General features: G+C 37.7%; 1 protein-coding gene across 1 annotated transcript in view; it reads left to right on the top strand.

The window, feature by feature from the left end:
- The window catches only part of SCN9A (sodium channel, voltage-gated, type IX, alpha subunit), a 118,401-nt gene that overhangs the window by 85,229 nt on the left and 11,041 nt on the right, over positions 1 to 22,131 (top strand). The window contains exons 18-24 of the mRNA XM_006867006.1: positions 764 to 918; positions 3,479 to 3,652; positions 4,454 to 4,576; positions 10,343 to 10,624; positions 11,269 to 11,322; positions 12,604 to 12,741; positions 21,912 to 22,016. Of these exons, the coding sequence (XP_006867068.1) occupies positions 764 to 918; positions 3,479 to 3,652; positions 4,454 to 4,576; positions 10,343 to 10,624; positions 11,269 to 11,322; positions 12,604 to 12,741; positions 21,912 to 22,016 (1,031 nt within the window). The remainder of the gene's footprint in view (positions 1 to 763; positions 919 to 3,478; positions 3,653 to 4,453; positions 4,577 to 10,342; positions 10,625 to 11,268; positions 11,323 to 12,603; positions 12,742 to 21,911; positions 22,017 to 22,131) is intronic.

Raw genomic sequence — 22,131 nt, 5'->3', positions numbered from 1 at the left:
TGGAGGGTCAGAGAAAAAAAGGAAGACCCCCAATGAGATGGATCATCCAGGTGGCATCATTGATGGTGTCAAGTGTGGCAGCGGTAGTGAGGTTGGCCCAGGATCAGATATTGTTTTGTTCTGCTGTGCATGGGGTCGCTATGAGTCGGTTCCCACTTGATGGCACCTGACAACAACAATAACATATATATGTATGTAACAGCCCCTGAGTGTGTATATGACAACTGTTAAACACTCAGGGACTTTCAAAAGTTCATGAAAAACATAGTTAAAAGGTAAGGGGATGTTTTCATGAACTTCTTGAAGCCTCCTCATGTATGTGTGGTGTGTGTGTGTATGTGTGTGTTGTTGGGTGTCACCATTCAATTCTGACTCAGTGACCACTGGGAATAGAACTACCGTATAGGGTTTTTCTGCATATAATCTGTTCTGATATATATATATATATATATATATATATACACATACACATACACATACACATATATGTGTGTATGTTTTCAATAGACTAAATATATCTGAAATTTCAGGTATTTTGTTGTTGCTAAGTACCCTCAAGTCGGTTTGAACTCATAGTGACCCTATATATGATTTCCAACAAGCAGCTGGTGAGTTTGAACCACCAACCTTGTCGTTCAAACTGACCTTATGGTCCAATGCTTATCCTTCAGCACCATTTAGTTGAGGGAGTATCCTAGGGAAAGCTTTACATGAAATAATGCATTTTAAGTGTTTTATTCTGAATCCATGTCTTTCTTGCCAGGTTGTGTACGAAGGTTCCCATGCTGCCAAGTTAACATAGAGTCAGGAAAAGGAAAAATCTGGTGGAATATACGAAAAACCTGCTATAAGATAGTTGAACACAATTGGTTTGAAACCTTCATTGTTCTCATGATCCTGCTCAGCAGTGGTGCTCTGGTAAGTGAGCTATTAAATAAATGCATTGATTTCGTATAAGATAGTACTTTTCAAAAATGAGCTAGAAGATTAAAACACTGTGGTAGGTTGTTTTACCTAAGTAATCAAGCAGCAAGAACAAAACTTTAGTTTAGCTTGGTGAATATTTGTTGAACAATACTATAATTCCTGAATGCAAAGAAGGATAAAATGCAGGCACTACTCTGAAGATGTCTGCATATGATTAGCACTGGACTATGGATCACAAAGTCCATGGTTCAAGACTGCCTGTTGCTCTGTGGGAGAAAGAAGAGGTTTTCTGCTCTCCAGAAGATAAAAAGCCTTGGAAACCCTGTACAAGGTTTCTTTGAGTTAGGACCCAGTAGATGACACTTAACAACAACTTAACAACTGTGAGGGAGTTCAGAGAGAAATGGGGAAGACAGATCTATAAACAAATGATTAGAGGAATAGGATGAAATTTCAAGTTGCTGAATTATAGAAGGTATTGTGGAAATAATACCAATTAAAGGCAAAAAGATTCCAGGAAAACAGGGAATCACTGTTGGCTTCAAAGCTTCTTGCATGTTATTATAAGGAAAATAGACTCTGTTTTTAAGATGAGCCTTAGAAAAATTTTTCATTTCCAAGGAGTTCTGGTAGCGTAGTGGTTACGAATCGGGCTGCTAACCTCAAGGTCGGCAGTTCGAAACTACCAGCAGTTCTGCGAGAGTAAGATGAAGCGTTCTGCTCCCATAAAGATTTACAGCCTTGGAAACCCTGTGCAGGGTCACTATGAGTCAGAATCGACTCCACAGTACTTAACAACAACAACAACATGTATATACAAAACACAGTCCTGAGGTTAGAAAGAGATCTGGAAGAGCTGAGAGCTCCCTCAGCCTTTTATTTTATTTATTTCGTTTCTTTGACCCTGCCTGAGATAGCTGGGCCATTAGAAACACAGTTCCCACTAGCGATAACCTTGGAAATCCCACTATAGGTAAAACAGAATTCCCAAGAACATTCTAAGTGGCCTCTTGGTTGTGGGTTGGTCATACGAAGGTAACATTCCTTTCCTTCAAGAACTTAGGCTGACCTATGTACAGAGTAGAACTGCTTTACAAAAATTTCAAAGTTGTGACCTCTTGGAAGCAGATCTTTGTCTGTTTCCCAAGGAGCCTATGGATGCTAGTAGAAGATCCCAGATTTTCTTCCAGTAGTCAAGTGCTTAACTATTTGTACCACCCAAGGACTCCTTCAACAAAGTGAATGGTGAAAACATGAGCATGAAAATGCTAATATTTTACTTAAGTATAGCTCAGCAATCATTTTCAGTGCCTTCAGTAAACTTATTACTGGTAAGTGTCGTCGATTCAATTCAAAACCCTGTATAGGGTTTCCAAGGAGCAATTGGTAGATGTGAACCAGCAAACTTTCTGTTTAAACCAACATTGCAGTCAAGTGCTTATCCTACAGTGCCACACCAGGATTCCTCAATAAGCTTAAGCCTTTAGAAAAATAGAAGAAAAAGCCCATTCCCATTGCTTGTGATTAATTCCAATACATAGTAACAGTAGGACAGTGTCGAACTGCCCCATAGGGTTCCCAAGGCTGCAGTAACTTTACGGAAGCAGACTGCCACATCTTTCTCTCATAGAATAACTTGTTGGTTCGGAGAAAGGCCATTTCCATGGCTGGTGAGTGAATTCCAACTCATAGTGACTCTAGGACAGTAGAACTGGCCCATAGGGTTCCCAAGGTTGTAAACTATACAGACGCAAACTGCCACATCGTTCTCTCCTGGAGTAACTAGTTAGTTTGAATCACCAACCTTTTGCTCCTGACTCAAGTCCTTAAATCCATTTAAATGATTCCCCAAGAGACATGTGGCTAAGGCCACAGTATTATTGTTAGTCACTCATTAACATTTCTTGAAGAGTGTAACAGGTTCCATATTAATGAAGAGAATGTAGCAGTGGTTTGCAGAACTGAAGCTTTTGATGAATGATAAAATATGATTGCAGAATTCAAACGGAGGAACCATCTTTTATTCTACAGCCTTATACAGCTGCTGCTATCTGTTATTTAACAAACATATCCTGGCCTCCTGCAATATCATAAAACAGTGCTAGTCACTGAGGATACACAAACATATAAGAGCTAAGAAGACTCTCCTAAATCATGGGAGATAGCAAGGTGGGAAAGGTTTATAAGAGATACTGACACTGGAATTGTTTCTTAAGAATTCTTAGTACTGAATCAGCTAACAGGGAAGAAAGGGGAATTAGATGAAACTGGAGATGCATGAAGGTGTCAGAGATGATGGTTATTTTAGAGGATTACAAGTAATTTCATTCTTTTGTAGTTTATTTCTCTTATTCTTCTGGGGACCAACAGCATGCACTGGAAAAATGTACAACTAAAGGCAACCCTGTAGCTATAAACCAGAAGAAAGTCATATGGTTTATAGAAAATTGCAATTCAGTGTTCTTATGATAATGATTTTTGTTTCCGCTTTTATTATATATCATTATTTCTAAGGTATACTTGAATTGAAATTTAAATGTTATTTCCACAGGCTTTTGAAGATATATATATTGAAAAGAGAAAAACCATTAAGATTATTCTGGATTATGCTGACAAGATATTTACTTATATTTTCATTCTGGAAATGCTTCTAAAATGGATAGCATATGGTTACAAAACATATTTCACCAATGCCTGGTGTTGGCTGGATTTCTTAATTGTTGATGTAGGTGTTTTTGAGTAAAGTTTTAGAGTGTATATTCTTACTAAGAAGTGTTCTGCAAAACTTTAACCCATGATATTCTTTATTGTGTTTCAATTTTGGTTAGCTTTATAAATTTTCAAACTACAATTTATTATTTTAGAAACAACAGTCTATACAGTGGAAATATTCTTTAAGGAGTATTAAAGAAATCCTACAACAGATATATATTTTATTTATTTTTTTTACTATGGTAGTGGTGGATTTATTTACTATAGCAGCTATAATTTACTTTTGCATATGTTTTCTGCAATGGGAGAAGATGTGATTTTTCAGTACACCATTTGAATATCACTTACATTAGGAATAAGAACAAAATGAAAAACAGGGGAGTGAGAATAGAAAGAAAAAGAGACATAGATTGAAGAGCTAGCATACTGGTTTTTGATAGCATAAAAATAGAAGGAGCTAAGTAACTGTCGGAGGAAGGACAAGTATGGTATCAATGCAGCCCAGAGGAATTTCTGCTTTTTATTACAGAACTATGAAAAGTAGATTCGAGATTCCTATTAAGATTTTTTTAAAAAAGAACAGCTTACTGTTATTTAGCATATTATTTCTTTGTATTTTGCTTAACCTTCCTTTAAATCTACTATATTTTAAAAAAAATCTGTCTTATCCATTTTTAAAGCAATGATGAGATAATCTAATACACAAACTTATATTGTTTTTGTTGATCTGCTGCTAGTGAATTTTAAAAGTGCTTTTCCTCTTTGTACTGTATCATCTCACTAAAACAATTAATGGAAATTTTATTCTTTGTAGGTTTCTTTGATTACTTTAGTAGCAAACACTCTTGGTTATTCAGATCTTGGCCCCATTAAATCCCTCCGGACACTCAGAGCCTTAAGACCTTTAAGAGCCTTATCCAGATTTGAAGGAATGAGGGTAAGAAAAAACTAAACTTCTTAAAGCTTATTTTGAAATGGGGTATAAAATATGAAATAATGAGTATATTGAAACTATGGTCTGTTTGTTATTACACATACATATGTATCCATAAGGGCTACTAGTGTGGCACTGTAGGATCAGCACTGGATTGCTAACCACATGGTCAGCAGTTCAAATCCACCAGCTGCTCTTCAGAAACCCTATACAAAGTGGTGATGAGTCGGAACTAACTCTACAACACTTAACAGCATACATACGTACACACATATGGGAGTGTGCTGGTTCCATACAATAAACACGGACTCAGAACCACAATGTCCATAGTTGGAGCCCGCCAGCTGCACCACAGGAAAAAGATGAGGCTTTCTGCTCCCAAGATTTAAAGCCTTGGAAACCCTATACAGGGTCATTATGAGTCAGAACCAACTTGATGGCACTTGACAACAACAACATACATACATATAAGAATCTTTGGTAGCATAGTGGGTTATGAGTTGGACTGCTAATCACAAGGTCAGCAGTTCAAATCTACCAGCTTCTCTGTGGGAGAAAAATGAGACTTCTTCAGGGTCATTGTGGGTTGGCACTGACTCCACTGCACACAGCTGCCACACGTACATATGTGTGTAAGTGTCAACTGTGTATATAAGTACCTACAACTTGTGAAGCCACTCATACACTTTATTTCAGTGCATAGTGATTCTCAAATGAATCAATCAAATACAATAATGCTGTCTTTATCTAGCATTGTTAGTTAAGCAATGTTGTTGTTAAGTGCCTTCGAGTTGGTTCTGACCCATAGCAACCCTGTATAGGATTTCTGAGGAGCAACTGGTGAGCTTGAACCACCAACCTTGCAGTTCAAGCTGACTTTGCAGTCCAAATAGAAAGGTTCAAATAAGTGAATCCACCATCCCATAACACACACACTTTTAAATGGAAATGGAAATCCCCCCACACACACACACACTAGGAAGTTCAGGTGGAATGGACATTGTTAGTACTGACAGCATTCCTCAAAATACAAGCCATCCAGGACCACTTCCTGTGTCAGGTGCTAAGATCATACTCATATGTGTTAAAGGCCTGGATGGAGAGCATACGAAAAGACAAAGAAGTGAAGTAGCATCAGCCATCACCTTTAATTTCATCCTTAAGATTATGTCCAAAAGTCTGCAAAATTATTCCCAAATTATAGTTGAGAAAAATAAATGCCAAGAGTGTACTCACTTGCACTAGACTATCTAGTGTTTGAGAAAGAGATTAATTTCACAGAAATAAACAAGGTGGGACAAGCAAAGACCACTAGCAGCATAGCAGTAAGGACTGTATTAAACCAACAACTCCTTCATACAATACAAGTAGGCTGTCTTCTCACGTTTCCTGTTCTCCAAAGTGGTATCTGCTCTCTCGTGTCTCTGTTGGTTTCTCGGTGTGAAATTAACCCTTATGTTATAACTGCTTCAGTTTATAGTTTTATAATCTAGTAAACTCCGACCCATCCTTTAAGGCTCAATTTTAAAATTGCCTTCCATCTACCACCAGCCATGTTTGGGCATCCGTCCTCTATCAAATTGTTTGTGATGTATATGTTTACCTGACTACCTCTCCATCCATAATCTCTGAGCAATTTAACATGTAGATTAGTCTAGCTCACTGATTCTCAAATGTGTGTTCTACTGGTCGGAAGCCTCAGTTGATGATGTTATTTAGTGTTTAGTTTCAGTTCTGACTCATAGTGGCCCAGTATAGGATTTCTAAGGAGTGACTGGTGGGTTTGAACTGCTCATCTTGTGGTTAGCAGTCAAGTGCTTATCCTAGAGTGCCACACCAGGACTCTGGAAGCCTCAGTAGCATCTAGAAATAGTAAATGCAAATAAATTCTCAAGCCCACTCCCAGTCTTACTGAATCAAAAAGTCTGGAATGCCAGTCAGCAATTAACAAGTTCTCAAAGTGATACAGACACACTAGTCTCCATCCAGTGGATTCTGGCTCATGGCAGCCCTACATGTCGCAGTAGAACTGTGCACGGTAGGCTTTCAATGGCTGTCAGAAGCTTTCAGAAGCAGATCACCATGTCATTCTTCTGAGGTACCTCTGGGTAGATTTGAACCACCAACTGTCCAGTTAGTAACCAAGTACATCACCATTTGAGCAACCCAACATTCAATGTGAAAATTTGAAATTGTTCAGGTTAGTAGATCTTTGTTATCTCTGCTAATCTGCCTATGAATATAAACTCTACAACTTAATCTATCCAGTGTATAATTGTGCCATTATGACATAGAAAGAATTTCCTGACAAATAATATTCAAGTACTTTATATGAGAAATAAGAATCATATGAATAGTGAAATAACCAATTTCATTTCATTCTGAAAAATGGAGTTGGAATTCATTAACATTAACTTTACTTTTGAGTATTAGTAGGATACTAAACATATACAACATTAATGTTTACACACCCCTAGATTCTTGTATATGGTATACTTAATTTTCATGAACAAACTCCTTAAGGAGTTTAGTCTATATTCTTAATTGTTTAGTGTTTGTCCTACAGAGGATAAGCACTGGAATTTTAACAACAAGGACAGAGGTTAGAGTACAGCAACCACTCTTTGAGAGAGAGAGAGAGAGAGAGAGAGAGAGAGAGAGATGAGGCTTAAGGCTTGAGGCTTCTCCAAATATTTACAGCCTCAGAAACCCTATACAAGGTCACTCTGAGTGAGAACTGACTTGACCACACTTATCAACAACAACTAGCAAAGTTGTATAAACTGGGAAATGACTTAGGCAGATGATAATTTAAATAAATGTCTCCAACAATGTTGTGAAAGACACATTGGATGAAGAGATGAATTGAGGAAAGATGCAGAGACAGAAAGTCATTTAGGGCTTTGTTAAGTATCTCTGCCAAGAGAAAGACGCAGTGTTATGTTATGGTAACTCTGCCAAGGAACTAGAGCAATAGTAGGTTCAAGATATATTTGGTAAATAAAATCAGTAAAAATTGGTCAGTGATTGAATGCAGGATGTAAGAGATGGATCTTTTTTAAGATACACAAGGTGGATCTTAAATAAGAGGAAGAGCAAAGGAGCATTCTGAGAGAATCAGTCAGCTTTATGGAACTGAGAATGTTGTTGTTGTTAAGTGCCATCGAGTCCATTCTGACCCATAGCAACCCTGTATAGAGTTTCCAAGGAGCAACTGATGAGCTTGAACCACCGACCTTGTGATTCGAGAGCAGTGTTGTATATATTGTCATGATTTCTGTCAGCAAAATTTATAGTGAAGTGATATACATTTGCATACTTTCTTTTGGTTGGAGAGCCAGTTGTTAAACATTTGCCTACACACATTGGAAAGGAAAAAGGAGAGGGATCCTTGAAGGAAAAGGAGACAGAGTAGGAGTAGTGAGAGAGGTACACAGAGAACCAAGAAACTACAGAAAAAGGGAAGTCAGTGAAAAGTTTGATGAAGTGTTGAATAGAGCCATGGATTAGAGAGGTCCAGAAAGATGACTGGGAAATTTAAAAATTAACAGAAGAATTTTCTAAAACTACTTTGAAAACAAGAGAAGAATTTAGAAAGCGGAACTACAAGTAAATCCTATCCCCTCAAAACTTAAGTTATGTAATTAAGAGCCTCATTTGAAGAAAGTAGACAGTGGAAAGGAACCAGTTAGTACAGAGAAGTTAGCACAGAGCTGGTAACCAAAAGGACAGCAGAGGAGGCAGTCAAGTGAGCAGTAGTTTTTCTGTGATGCTTGATATAAACTCGCAGTGCTACAAATAGCTATTTAGGAGGGAGTGACCACCTGAGGAAATGTGAAAGGCTTTACAAAGAAGTGACATTGAAACCAGGACAGAATGAATGTGCTCTAAGTCACAGGCAGACATGCTGCAAGGCAGAGAGGCAAGTGGGCAGTGGTGAGAAGGATCCGTGTGCCTAGAAAATTAGCACAGTGGAGAGAGTTGCAGGAACTAAGGATGATAAGGTATGCCAGAGCAAGAGCCTTTTAGATCAGGCCACGTTGAACTTCATTCTGAACTCTTGCTTTCCCTAACTTTGTATTGGTTCATATACACTTTAATTCTCTGATGAAAATATGAATTATAGCTCTTGAAAGAAGACCACCATAATGTTTTTTTTTGTTTTGTTTTTTTTTATAAACTTCATGCTTTTGTAGTACCTTTTGGGGTCCATGGATGGCCGAAGTACTAACCTTTGCTTTAGGCCAGGGATAAACAAACTGGACAAGTTACCAGTTTTTTCATGTTGTTGTTTGTTGTTAAGTTTCATTGGAACATAACATTATCTGTTTGTTCGTGTATGATCTTTGCCTACAGTGGCAGAATTGATAGTTGTTATAGAGATGGCCCACAAGGCCTAAAAATATTTAAGATAATCTGATAGTGAGTCAGAGATGCCTTAATATGAGTATTTCACCATTTGGAAGTGTCTTAAAAACTTGCTTGCTATATTGCAAAAACGAGGAAACAAAATGCTACTTACATCAGAAATTCATTGTTTTGCACTCAAGTATGTACTGGAGCTGATGTATTGGAAGACAAGTAAGATGTGTTAGTTAAGAAAATCTAGAGAATGAGAAATGCCACCATAGTTGCCATGGAGGAAAATGGGACTAACAAAAGGCACTACTGACTAATAGCAGTGAAATTAGCAAGCATAAATTAAGTATTAAACATAAAATATGGCTCTTTTTCTTTTTATCTGAGGCCCACACCAACTGCATTTAATTAAAGACTTACATAAAGTACATTTAGAGTTAGAAAAATAAGTGAAAAAGAAAAGGCTGCCATTGATCTATCTGAATTCACATATCGTACAACTGGCTGAACCAGCTAAATCTAAGAGGATCATCCCACTAAATGATTCCCAGTCTTAACTCCAGTCAATATGCACTAGTAGTTATTCTGGAGTCCTGGTGTGGCGATATGGGACAAAGCACTGGACCGCAAGGTCAGTTTGAACTACAAGATGGGCCCTTCAAACTCACCAGCGGTCCCTTGGAAACCCTCTACAGGGTTGCTATGAGTTGAACCTGACTCGACAGCACTTACCAACCACAACAGTAGTTACTGTATATGGGAGAATCTTTAGTGCTGGTAATTCTAAGATCATGAATCTCCAGCATGCACATTTTGTTTATCATCATTTGTACTTATACATTTGTTTCCTTTCTAAACTCATCTTACCAGTATCAGGTTTTGTCTCCCCCCCTCCCCATTTATTTAATCCATCATATCTTCTTAGCTATTTTGTTCAGCACTATCTTGTATTTTAAGTAATCCTTTTACTGTATGTTAATCGTGCCTTCTCAATGATTATAAACTCATCGATGGTACGGCTCATGTTTCATTTTGTCTGGCGTGGCACACTGCAGACGATACAGTTGTAGCTGTTGTTGTTAAGTGCTGTCAAGTTGGTGCCAACCTGTAGTGATCCTGTATAGGGTTTCCAAGGAGAGACTAGTGAGCTTGAACTGCCTACCTTGCAGCTCAAATCAACTTTGCAGTCCAATGTGTTAACCCACCGCGGCACACCAGGACTCCTAGAGGATACAGTAGGCATTGAATAAATAAATGCATGTTGACTGGTTTATTTAATGTCTGAAATATGTAAGCCACCACGTAAGGGTGACTATTCCAATTAATTTAATACTGTGTTGTGTTTCATTTATGTTTGCTATTGAACATTTTTACTAATTCTAGTCCTTCTTTGATTTCCTCTGATACTAGGTGGTTGTGAATGCTCTCATAGGAGCAATACCATCCATCATGAATGTGCTCCTTGTGTGCCTTATATTCTGGCTAATATTTAGCATCATGGGAGTCAATCTGTTTGCTGGAAAGTTCTATGAGTGTGTTAATACCACAGATGGATCACGGTTTCATTTCAATACAGTTCAGAATCGTTCTGACTGTTTTGCCCTTATGAATGTTAGTCAAAATGTGCGATGGAAAAACCTGAAAGTGAACTTTGATAATGTCGGACTTGGTTACCTGTCTCTGCTTCAAGTTGTAAGTGGTCCCTTTGATAAATGCTTGGTAATTTAACTGACACTGAATGAAGACTATGTCACTCTTTAAATAATCTATTTACAAGGAATTAAAGTACGTCAAGGTTTTAAAAACAGAACTGGTCTTTCTTAGAACAAATGTCTATAATAACAGATTAAGCAGAACAGATTCTGTTGCATCTGGTAGTTATTCATCCATAGCTGGTTTTTTAGTCTTATTTGGACCACCACCCTCTGAATATAGCTCCAATAATGAGTATTTTTTTTTTTTTTTTTTTTTTTGATGTTGCCAGTTTTATACTACATGGGAATGGAAGGGACTTCCCACTAGCACAGAAATTACGAAAAGGCACAGAAATCCTGCCTTATTCATTTAATTCCCCTCTGCCTCTGAAAGAAATCATTCATGTGCAAAATTAAGAAGCAACTACAACAGTCTGAAAATAACTAGTACTAATCATTAGCATATGACTTGAGAATGTGTCCTATTTTTAACATATACTGTCTTTATAGTAAACTGGTATTTTTGGACTACAACAAAGCTTGCTAAATTAATATTGCTTAACAAATGTTGTAACAAACTATAGACTGTATTTATGGCTACTTACAGTGTGAGCTCATATTTTATAAATATTACATTTACAGGCAACATTTAAGGGATGGATGGATATCATGTATGCAGCTGTTGATTCCACTAATGTAAGTTTTAATTGGTATAATACTAAAACCTACAATTTAAAACCTCTTCAGTTTAGCTCTGTGGTTTTCACACTGTGGCTCCTTAGAAGGTGTGGTGTGTGTGTGTATACTAACAATAAAAACTAAACTTCCACTGGATGGTAGCTTAGTGGCTAAGAGTGCAGCATTTGTAAGCTTTGGCTCGACTTCCACTCTATAACTGACTATGAACAAGTTCCTTTATCTCTATTAGTCTTAATTTATTCATCAGTAAAAAGAAAATTATTTAATGCCTGCCTTATAAGGCTGTTGTTAAAATCCAACAAGAAAATGAAAGTAGAGCATATTAATAAATGCACAATAAATACTAGTTTGCCAAAAGAAACATGAGTTTTTATTTGTTTTTTTAAAATCATTTTTATATTTTAACTTCCTTATAAATGTCTGTGTAAGACATATTTCTTGCTAAAAAAGTTTAAAGACTATAGGCTAGTCACAAAAATCCAGTGAAGAGATTTCTACAGTTAAATGAAAAAACATCAGCAAATTTATACAAATACATCATCTCTTATACAACTACTTCTGAAAATTTGAAAAAAATAAATAAATAAATTATATATATAATTTAGTTACTAAATTATCCAACAAATTAGAAAGCAAATATGTATAGTTAGGTCCAAGTACTATGTAAAGTGCATAGTAATCATAGAATAAATACTTGCTGAATGTTTCATAGATTTTAAAGAGTGATTATGTAGATTTAAAAATAAACAGCCTCTACTGGTAGCGTAGTGGTTTCGAATCGGGCTGCAAGCCGCAAGGTCAGCAGTTCGAAACTACCAGCTGTTCCGCGGAAGAAAGATGAGGCTTTTTGCTCCCGTAAAGATTTACAGCCTCAGAAACCCTGTACAGAGTCGCTATGAGTCGGAACCGACTCCACGGCACACAACAACAACAACTTGTATATTTGGAGTCCTGGTATGGCGCTGTGCACTAATGCATCAGAACTGGAAGGTTGGTGGTTCAAGCTCACCAGCTGCTCCTTGGAAGCCTATACAGGGTCGCTATGGGTCAGCATTGACTCGACAGCACTTAACAGCAACAACTTGTATATTTACCTTGTCATCTTTATTATTTATGGATCATTCTTCACTTTGAACCTATTCATTGGGTCATCCCAGATAATTTTTGTACTACCAAAATTTACTGAGGATAGCATTGTTTGGAGCACTTTATCAAACCATGTGATAGAAAATGATGAATGCTATGTCGGCATACTGCTAACTGTCGCTAACTTTATAGGTAGACGAACAACCCCGGTATGAATACAGCCTCTACATGTATATTTATTTTGTCGTCTTTATCATCTTTGGATCATTCTTCACTTTGAACCTCTTCATTGGTGTCATCATAGATAATTTCAACCAACAGAAAAAGAAGATAAGTATTCCAAGACTTCCTTCATTGTGCTACAAAGAAATGAATAATTCTGTTTTCTAAAAACCTAACTGCATAGTGGTTACGAATCGGGCTGCAAACCTCAAGTCCAGCAGTTTGAAACTGCCAGCTTTTCCATGAGAGAAAGATGAAGCTTTCTGCTCCCGTAAAGATTTACAGCCTCGGAAACCCTGTGCAGGGTCGCTATGAGTCGGAACCGACTCCACTGCACATAACAACAACAACCTAGAATTTAATTTGAGAGCATTAGCAACTGGTTTCATTATTTTTATTTCTTCTTCAGATAGTTGGTGCTTATACCACTACAGATGTGCTTAAATATATTACTCCTTACTCAGAAAAGAAATATTTCCAAATTTATGATTATTTTTAAGCAATGTATCAAGCACTTAGCTTTTCTACAATATTCCCTATAGTGGCTTATGTAATTGTGAAAAATCAATGCACTAAGTATTTTATTCGAAGCAGATTTTATAAGTATTTACTTGATTAGATTCTGAGCCCCAGCATTGTGTGGTATATGTTGGGATAGGAGCAGTGCATAAGATAGGGTTCCTGAGCTCAAGGAATTTGTATTATAGCAGAATAAAACTGGCATGCAATGAAAACTAAGATGTGGTGAATACTTGCTGTAAGTCCTGGTGGTACACTTAGTTAAGATCAAAGCCATCAGCTGTTCTCCAGGAGAAAGCTGAGGCTGTGTGCTCCCGTGAAGAGTTAGTCTTGGAAACCGAAAAGAGCAGTCCTGATGTGGCACTGTAGGATAAGAATTGGACTGCTAACTGAAAGGTTGGTGGTTCAAACCCACCAGCTGCACTTACAAAGCCCTACATAGGGTCGCTCTTGAGTCTGAACTAACTTAACAACAACAACAACTGTGTCCTGTAGGGTAGCTATGAGTCAGAATCAACTCCATGTCAGTGGGTTTCGTCAATGGGTTTTGCTGCAATTTAGGCACTCTATTGAGATCTTCCTTTCATTAACCTTGGTTTCAACCATGAGAGGTATTATTACTATAGACTCTATCTTACAGATGAGGAAAAAGAGACAGCAATTAAGCAATTTACCCAACATTATGCATCTAGTAAGTGATGGAGTCAGTAGTTGATCTTATCCATCTTGTATCTGTAGTCTTTTATTTTAGGTCCTCTCTTATGCTGGTGTCAGTGTGGCGCTGTGGGATAATGCATCAGACTGCAAAGTCATTTGAACTGCAAGGTTGGTGGTTCAAGCTCACCAGGTGCTCCTTGGAAATCCTATACAGGGTTGCTATGGGTTGGAATCAATTTGATGGCACCTAACAACAACAACATTATGTTGGTGTGGTGCTGTAGGATAAGCACTGAACTACCAACAGCAAGGGTGGAAGTTCAAACCCACCGGCCATTCCTAGGAAGTCCTATACAGGATCGCTATGAGTTGGAACCAATTCAAAGGCACACAACCACTATCACAACCATTATGCTGTATGTGGTCCTGATGTGGCACTGTAGGTTAAGCACTGGATTTCTAACCCAAGGTTGGCAGTTCAAAACCATCAACCACTCCTCAAGAACCCAATACAGGGTCACTATGAGTCGGAACCTACTTGATGACACTTTACAACAATTGCTGTATCCTCAAATACTGGGCTATACTGGTAGCGTAGTGGTTACGAATCGGGCTGCTAGCCTCAAGGTCAGCACTACCAGCTGTTCTGCGGGAGACAGATGAGGCTTTCTGCTCCTATAAAGATTTGCAGGGTCACTATGAGTCGGAACCAACTCCACAGTACTTAACAACAACAACATAATATTGATAAGAGCAATAAGAAAGATGAACAAAAATAACAAAAAATGAATATCCGCCATTAGAGGAAAAATTGATCCAGTTGAGGACACTGGAAAGCTTTATGAAGTATGTAAAATGAAGCAGGCACTGGAAGAAGAGAGGGTGACATGTTGCCAATGGGAAGGAAAAGGTTCAATAAAGCCACATGCAAAGGAACAAAAATGTGTGAAAAAATGTATAGCACTGATAAATAAGTAATTTTTTTTAAAAACAAATGGTTAAGGAATAGAAATCCAGATTAGATGGAATTTAAGATTTGAGATGAGAAATAGTAGATGAGGTCCTGATTTGTTAATGAGCAGATGTGACGTGTTCTGGTGTGGCACTGGACTGTAAACCACAAGGTCAGCAGTTCAAACCCTCCAGCTGCTCCTCAGAAACCCTATACAGGGTAGCTATGAGTCAGAACCGACATGCCAACCTTTAACAACAACAACAACAACAGGGCAAGTACTCTGGCTCTTAGAAAGAAGCTTCGTCATATATCTAACTCAAGTACCTTTTTCCAAAGAAAATAAAACAAAGCTTTTTTTGTATGTTCTTGTTAAGTGTCGCCGTTACGACTGACAGTGACCCTATTTAGGGTTCCTGAGGAACAGCTGGTGTGTTTGAACCGCCGAACCACCAACCTTTAGGTTCACAATCCAGCATTTATCTGACAGCACCACACCGCAGTAAAAATTTAATCTTGTTGTTAGGTGCCATCGAGTCACTGCCGACTCATAACGACCTTATGCACAGCAGAACGAAACACTGCCTGACCCTGGGCCAACCTCACTAGTGTTGCCATGCTTGAGCCCATTGATGCTGCCACTTGGCCAATCCATCTCGCTGGGGGTCTTCCTCTTTTTCTCTCACCCTCCACCTTACCAAACATGAGATCTTTCTCCAGTGATTGTTCCCTCCTGACAATATGTCCAAAGTGAGAGAGACGAAGTTTGGTCATCTGTGCCTCCAAGGAGCACTCTGGCTGCACTTCTTCCAACACAGATTTGCTGGTTCTATGGGCAGCCCACGGCACTTTCAATATTCTCCTCCAACAGCATAACTCAAAAACATCAATTCTTCTACGGTCTTCCTTATTTACTATCCAACTTTCACATGCATATGAGGTAATTGAAAATGCCATGGCTTGGGTCAGGCACACCTTAGTCCTCAAGCTGACATCTTTGCTTTTCAACACTTTGAAAAGGTTTTGTGCAGCAGATTTGCCTAATGCAATATGTCATCTCATTTCTTGACTGCTGCTTCCATTAGTGTTGATAGTTGATCCAAGAAGAATGAAGTCCTTGACAAACTTCAATCTTTTCTCCGTTGATAAGAATGTTGTTTATTGGTCCAGTGGTGAGGATTTTTGTTTTCTTTACACTGAGGTGCAATCCATTCCGAAGGCTGTGCTCTTTGATCTTCATCAGTAAATATTGTACGTCCTCTTCACTTTCAGCAAGCAAGGTTGTATCATCTGCATATCGCAGGTTGTTAATGAGTCTTCCTCCAATCCTGATGCCACATTTTTCTTCATATAATTATCTAGCCTAGAATAATTAGAAGAGGGGAGACCAAAGACTAGTTCAAATTCGATTAGACCTGCCACCTAATTCACAGTTAGTTTTCAAGTTGCTCTTTTGTAGCAATGGAAAATAAGAGATTCGTTCAACTAAGGGCTTCCACTGGCGCAGATGTTATAATCTCCTCTGTGATTCACGGACATATAAAGAAGTAAGAGCATCTCAGGTTTCTTGTCAACTGAGTGACTTACTGGGGTTGTGGTGCCACCCATAGGAAAAGAGATCTCATTACAGGATGAGGTATAAAATTACTTAGTATTTTAGAGAATACCTTTATGCTGAAATTTCATTGTGCCTGATTGATGATTCACAGTCAGTGGAGAATTTAACCAATATTAAAATGTTACATATGTTTCCAAATATAAATTTTTACTTTTTCAACATTCCATTAAATTCCCTATTCTTACATTTTATATCAAACTTGGCTAACATCCTCATGTACTCATTTATTTTGAGAGAGGACCTTGAACAATTAATCTTGAAAATAATATTGTTGTTACCCTAATTTTCAACTTCATTACTTTTAAAAACTTTATTCGTTATACAAGAGTATGTGCACATAATATGTAAGCCAACACTTACAATCCCTGAGCATTTCCTGTGTAATTGCACTTCAATATGTGTCTAGAAAAAACAATATGACAATAAACAAAATAGCCTGTTGTAATTAGTTTGCCCCCATTAATGTTGGAGTCCTTGTGTGGCACTGTAGGTTAATACACTGAACTGCAAGGTCGGTTTGAACCACAAGGTTGGTGGTTCAAGCTCACCAGCTGCTCTTCGGAAACCCTATACAGGGTCATTATGAGTCAGAACTGACTCGATGGCACTTATGTACAACAACAAGAGGAAGAAAGGAGCCCTGGTAGCTCAGTGGGTTACAAGTTGAGCAAAGTCAATTCGAATCTACCAAGTGCTCCAAGAGAAAAGGAAGAGCCTGTCTGTTGCTGAAAAGACTTACATCCTTAGAAATGCTATACAGGGTCGCTATGAGGTAGAACAGACTCAGTAGCACACAACCACTACCACCACCACCACCACCACCACCACTAAGAGAAAGAAAGAGGACAGAAAATACAACAGCTAATTAGCACCTTTGACATCGAACACATTCTGCTACATGTTTTGTATATATAAATTCATCAATCCATAAAATGAACTCAAGAAAGTGCTAAATGTATTCAAGTGTATAATGTGAACCTATAAAAGAAAAGTAACTTGTTTAAAATCAAGTAACGGGTCACTAGCACAGCCAAGATTTAGAGGTCTGTTTAACTTCATATTTTTTTCCATAATGCAATTACCTCTTATACTTTTTAATTTCAACACTTTGATCTCATCATATGCCTCTATCGACTACCAACAGACTATTCTAATAGTTTATTGATTTTTTCAAAATATCCATTACCTTTTATGATTTTTCACCTTTTAACAAATTTATGTGACACTTGAAATTTTGAAAACATCATAAAACATAGGCCTTTTATTTATTCATTGTCCAACTTTCACATGCATATAAAGCAATTGAAAATACTATGGTTTGGATCAAGGTCACCATAGTCCTCAAACTGACATCTTTGCTCTTTTACAATTTTAAAGGGTGTTTTGCAGTAGATATTCCTAATGCACAATTTCAGCATTGATTCAAGCAAATTGTAGTCTTTGAAAACGTCAGTCTTTTCTCCATTAATCATGATGTTATTTATTGGTCCGGACTCCAGGTATGACACTGTAGGATTAACACTGGACTGTGAACCACAATGTCAGCAGTTCAAACCCACCCAACGCTCCTCAGAAACCCTTTACAGGGCCGCTATGAGTCAGAACTGACTAGGCAGTACTTAACAACAACTTATTGGTACAGTTTTGAGAATTTTTGCTTTATTTGCACTGAGGTAAAGATCTTCAGAACCCTATTGTTGTTGTTGTTGTTAAGTGCCATCGAGTCGGTTCCGACCCATAGTGACCCTATACAGGGTTTCCGAGGGTGTAAATCTTTACGGGAGTAGAAAGCCTCATCTTTCTCCCACGGAGCCTATTAGAATAATAATAACTATAATAACAATAAAAGAACAGGAGCTAACATTTAATGAGGATTTGCTATGCACTAGGTGTTATAATGGAGTCATGGTGTGGCACTATGGGTTAATGCACTGGACTGCAAAGTCAGTTTAAACCACAAGGTTGGCAGTTCAAGCTCACCAGCCGCTCCTCGGAAACCCTACATAGGGTTGCTATAAGTCAGAACTGACTTGATAGCACTTAACAACAACAACAACAACAACAGGTGTTATAATGCTGTAACATTGTAGGATAAACACTGGACTGTTAACCACAAGCTTGGCTATTCAAACCCACCTTAGAAAATTATGCAGGGCCCCTATGAGTCAAAACGGATTCAACAGCACTCAGCAGCAGCAGCAATAGGTATTATACTGGAGTCCTGATGGGACACTGTAGGATAAGCAGTGGACTGTAATGTTGGTAACATAACTTCCATCATCAGAATAACAAATGAGCCACAACAGTATGACAAACTGACAGACAAGTGGTGGCCTGTCAGTATAATTCACTTAATCTTTACAGTAGTAATTATATCTGTGTGCAGAGAAATAAGTTGAGATACAGCTTACAAATTACAATGACCTTTATAGGGTTTTCTAGAAGTGCTTAATGGGTTTGAACCATTGACCTTGCTCCTAGAAAACCCTATAAAGAGTCACTAAGAGTTGAAACAAACTGGATGGCACTTAACAACAACAACAACAAGGTATTATAGTAAATGATCATATGCCTTATCCCAATGGAACCCAACAACAGCTTACTTAAAGTAGCTTGATAAGAGGCAACAGAAGTAGGACTTGAACATTACAACTGAACTTGTAACCACAATATAATAATAACTGTGACATAGGAAAAAACAAAACAGCCTGACTTCCAGAATTTCTCCGAGTTTTAAAGAGTGCATTTAGGACAGGTCCTTTAATAAGATCTTGCAAGAAAACAAAAGACAAAAGTTTCTCTGTTGAAGTACTTTTTAACCTTCTCTGAGTTTCATTCCATCCTTCGTCAGCTTGACAACCAAATGTCGACAAGGGGAAAACAGAACTTTGATTTCTCACCTCTGATTTCATCGTTCTCTCATCTGTGTTTTCCTAGTTTCTTCTGAGAACGGGAAATTCTTGACGTGTAATGAAATTCAGCCTCCACCAATGAGCAATAAGAAACTTGGTCTTCTCTTGACATTGGTATGAAGGCTGTCTCCCATCAGTTATCCATTGACATGGATTTGATTTTGACTCAGCAACCGTATTGGACAGGAACTGCCCATAGGATTTCTAAGACTGTAACCGAGTCCTGGTGTAGGATAAGCACTGGGCTGCTAACTGAAATGTGGGCATTTCAAACCCACCTGTTGTTCCTCAGCAACCCTCTACAGAGTTGCTACTCTACAGCACTTAATTACCACCACAACAATATTTACGAAATCAATCGACCATGTCTTTCTTCCCAAGAGTGACTGGTGGTTCAAACCATCAACCTTTAGTTAGCAACTGAATGTTTAATTACTATGTGTCCAGGGGCCTTTTCTCCCATCACTACGTCAGGTAAACACCAAAATTACATAAAGATTTGTTGTTAAATGCTGTCGAGTCAGTTCCAACTCATAGCAACCATATATAGGGTTTCTGAGGAACAGCTGGTGGGTTTGAGCCACTGACCTTGCTATTAGCAGTCCAGTACTTATCCTCCAGCACCACACCAGGATTACACAGCAACAATCAAATTTTTCAAGCTCCATGTTTTTAAAGATTTTTCCAGTGCTTAATAAAATAAGAAAAGGTTTTGTTTTGTTTTAATTAGATACTGGCTTTTAATTGGTGCTCCTTAAAGGTTGTGTATTTTTATATAATTGGAAAACTTTGCAAATCAGAGACTCTGAATTACTGATAATTTCTTCAGTACTTTAATTCTATCATGCATCACTTTAACACCCAATGAAGTGTTTGTGTTAAAATTCCCTTATTAGAGCTGAAGAAGGAGCCAAAGAATTTTTGAAATATATTTATAAATATATATATTTCAAAAAATATATGTATATATGTCTATGTGTGGATTGTATTCTTTCACCATACTTATTCAACCTGTATGCTGAGCAAATAATCCGAGAAGCTGGGTTCTATGAAGAAAAACATGGCATCAGGATTAGAGGAAGACTCATTAACAACCTGTGATATGCAGTTGATAAAACCTTGCTTGCTGAAAGTGAAGAGGAGTTAAAATACTTACTGATGAAGATCAAAGATCATAGCCTTCGGAATGGATTGCATCTCAATGTAAAGAAAACAAAAATCCTCACCACTGGACCAGTAAACAACATTCCTATCAGTGGAGAAAAGATCAAAGTTGTCAAGGACTTCATTCTTCTTGGATCAACTATCAACACTTGTGGAAGCAGCAGTCAAGAAATCAAATGACATATTGTTGTTGTTGTTATGTGCCGTGTAGTCGGTTCCGACTCATAGCAAACCTGTACAGGATTTCTGAGGCTGTAAATCTTTATGGGAGCAGAAAGCCTCATTTTACTCCCACGGAACAGCTGGTAGTTTCGAACTGCTGTCCCTGAGATTCGCAGCCCAATTCGTAACCACTACGCTATTATTACATTAGGTAAATCTGTTGCACAAGAACTTTTAAAAGTTGAAAAGCAAAGATGTCAGCTTGAGGACTAAGGTGTGCCTGACACAAGCCATGGTATTTTCAATAACTTCATATGCATGCGAAAGCTGGACAGTAAATAAGGAAGACCGTAGAAGAATTGATGCTTTTGAGTTATGGTTTTAGAAGAGAGTATTGAAAGTGCCGTGGGCTGCCCATAAAACCAACGGATCTGTGTTGGAAGAAGTGTAGCCAGAGGGCTCCTTGGAGGCCCAGATGGCCAAACTTCATCTCTCATACTTCAGACATATTGTCAGAAGGGAACAGTCACTGGAGAAGGATCTCATGTTTGGTAAGGTGGAGGGTCAGAGAAAAAGAGGAAGTCCCCCGGCGAGATGGATTGGCCAAGTGGCAGCATCAATGGACTCAAGCGTGGCAAAAATAGTGAGGTTGGCCCAGGATCAGGCAGTGTTTTGTTCTGCTGCCCATAAGGTCACTATGAGTCCGTACCAACTCAATGGCACCTAACAACAACAAGAAATATGTGTAACATATTTATTGTATCTTTCTCTATATTAAAGGAAAGATAGTTTATTAAAATTAATGCAAACAAACATAAAAACTGTTTTAGCTACTGCTTGAGGATCTTCCTCTACCAGGATCCTACATTAATAAATTAATTATGAGAGAAGATATTCACTACTTGCTCAGATTTCTTATAACTTTTCCAATGTATTTGTTATTTAACATTAAAATATTTGGTGACAAGACAAAATGCTTGATAAGACAACTAACTGAAAAGCAAACAAAAACAAAAAACAGCATAGCATTAAAAGTAATAAAAGTTAATGCAAGATATTGAACCAATTATTATATATGTTATATACAGCACATGTATTTATAGATGGAGGGTCATGTGCCTATATGTAGGTAATCCTTTAAGATATATATAATTTAAAGCAACTTTCTCCACAATGAAATACATTTCATTTCTGTATTAATACATCTTTTAACATGGCTTAATCTTCTGAAGAAATACCTAGACAATGATTCTGATTTTAAATAGTTTTGTGTTTTGTTTTTTTTCCCCTTTACCTTGGAGGTCAAGACATCTTTATGACAGAAGAACAGAAGAAATATTATAATGCAATGAAAAAGCTGGGGTCCAAGAAACCACAAAAGCCAATTCCTCGGCCAGGGGTAAAAAAAAAAAAAAAAAAGCATATAAAGCATATGTATGAGTATATATATATATACATATACAAGGGGGTTCAAAAAGTTCATGGAAAAATCTCATTATCTTTTAATTCCATAA

Source organism: Chrysochloris asiatica, unplaced genomic scaffold (assembly GCF_000296735.1).
Source record: "Chrysochloris asiatica unplaced genomic scaffold, ChrAsi1.0 scaffold00099, whole genome shotgun sequence".
In the NCBI taxonomy this organism is placed as follows: Eukaryota; Metazoa; Chordata; class Mammalia; order Afrosoricida; family Chrysochloridae; genus Chrysochloris; species Chrysochloris asiatica.
The sequence above is the reverse complement of the archived record's forward strand: the minus strand, read 5'-3'. Positions and strand labels throughout refer to the sequence as shown.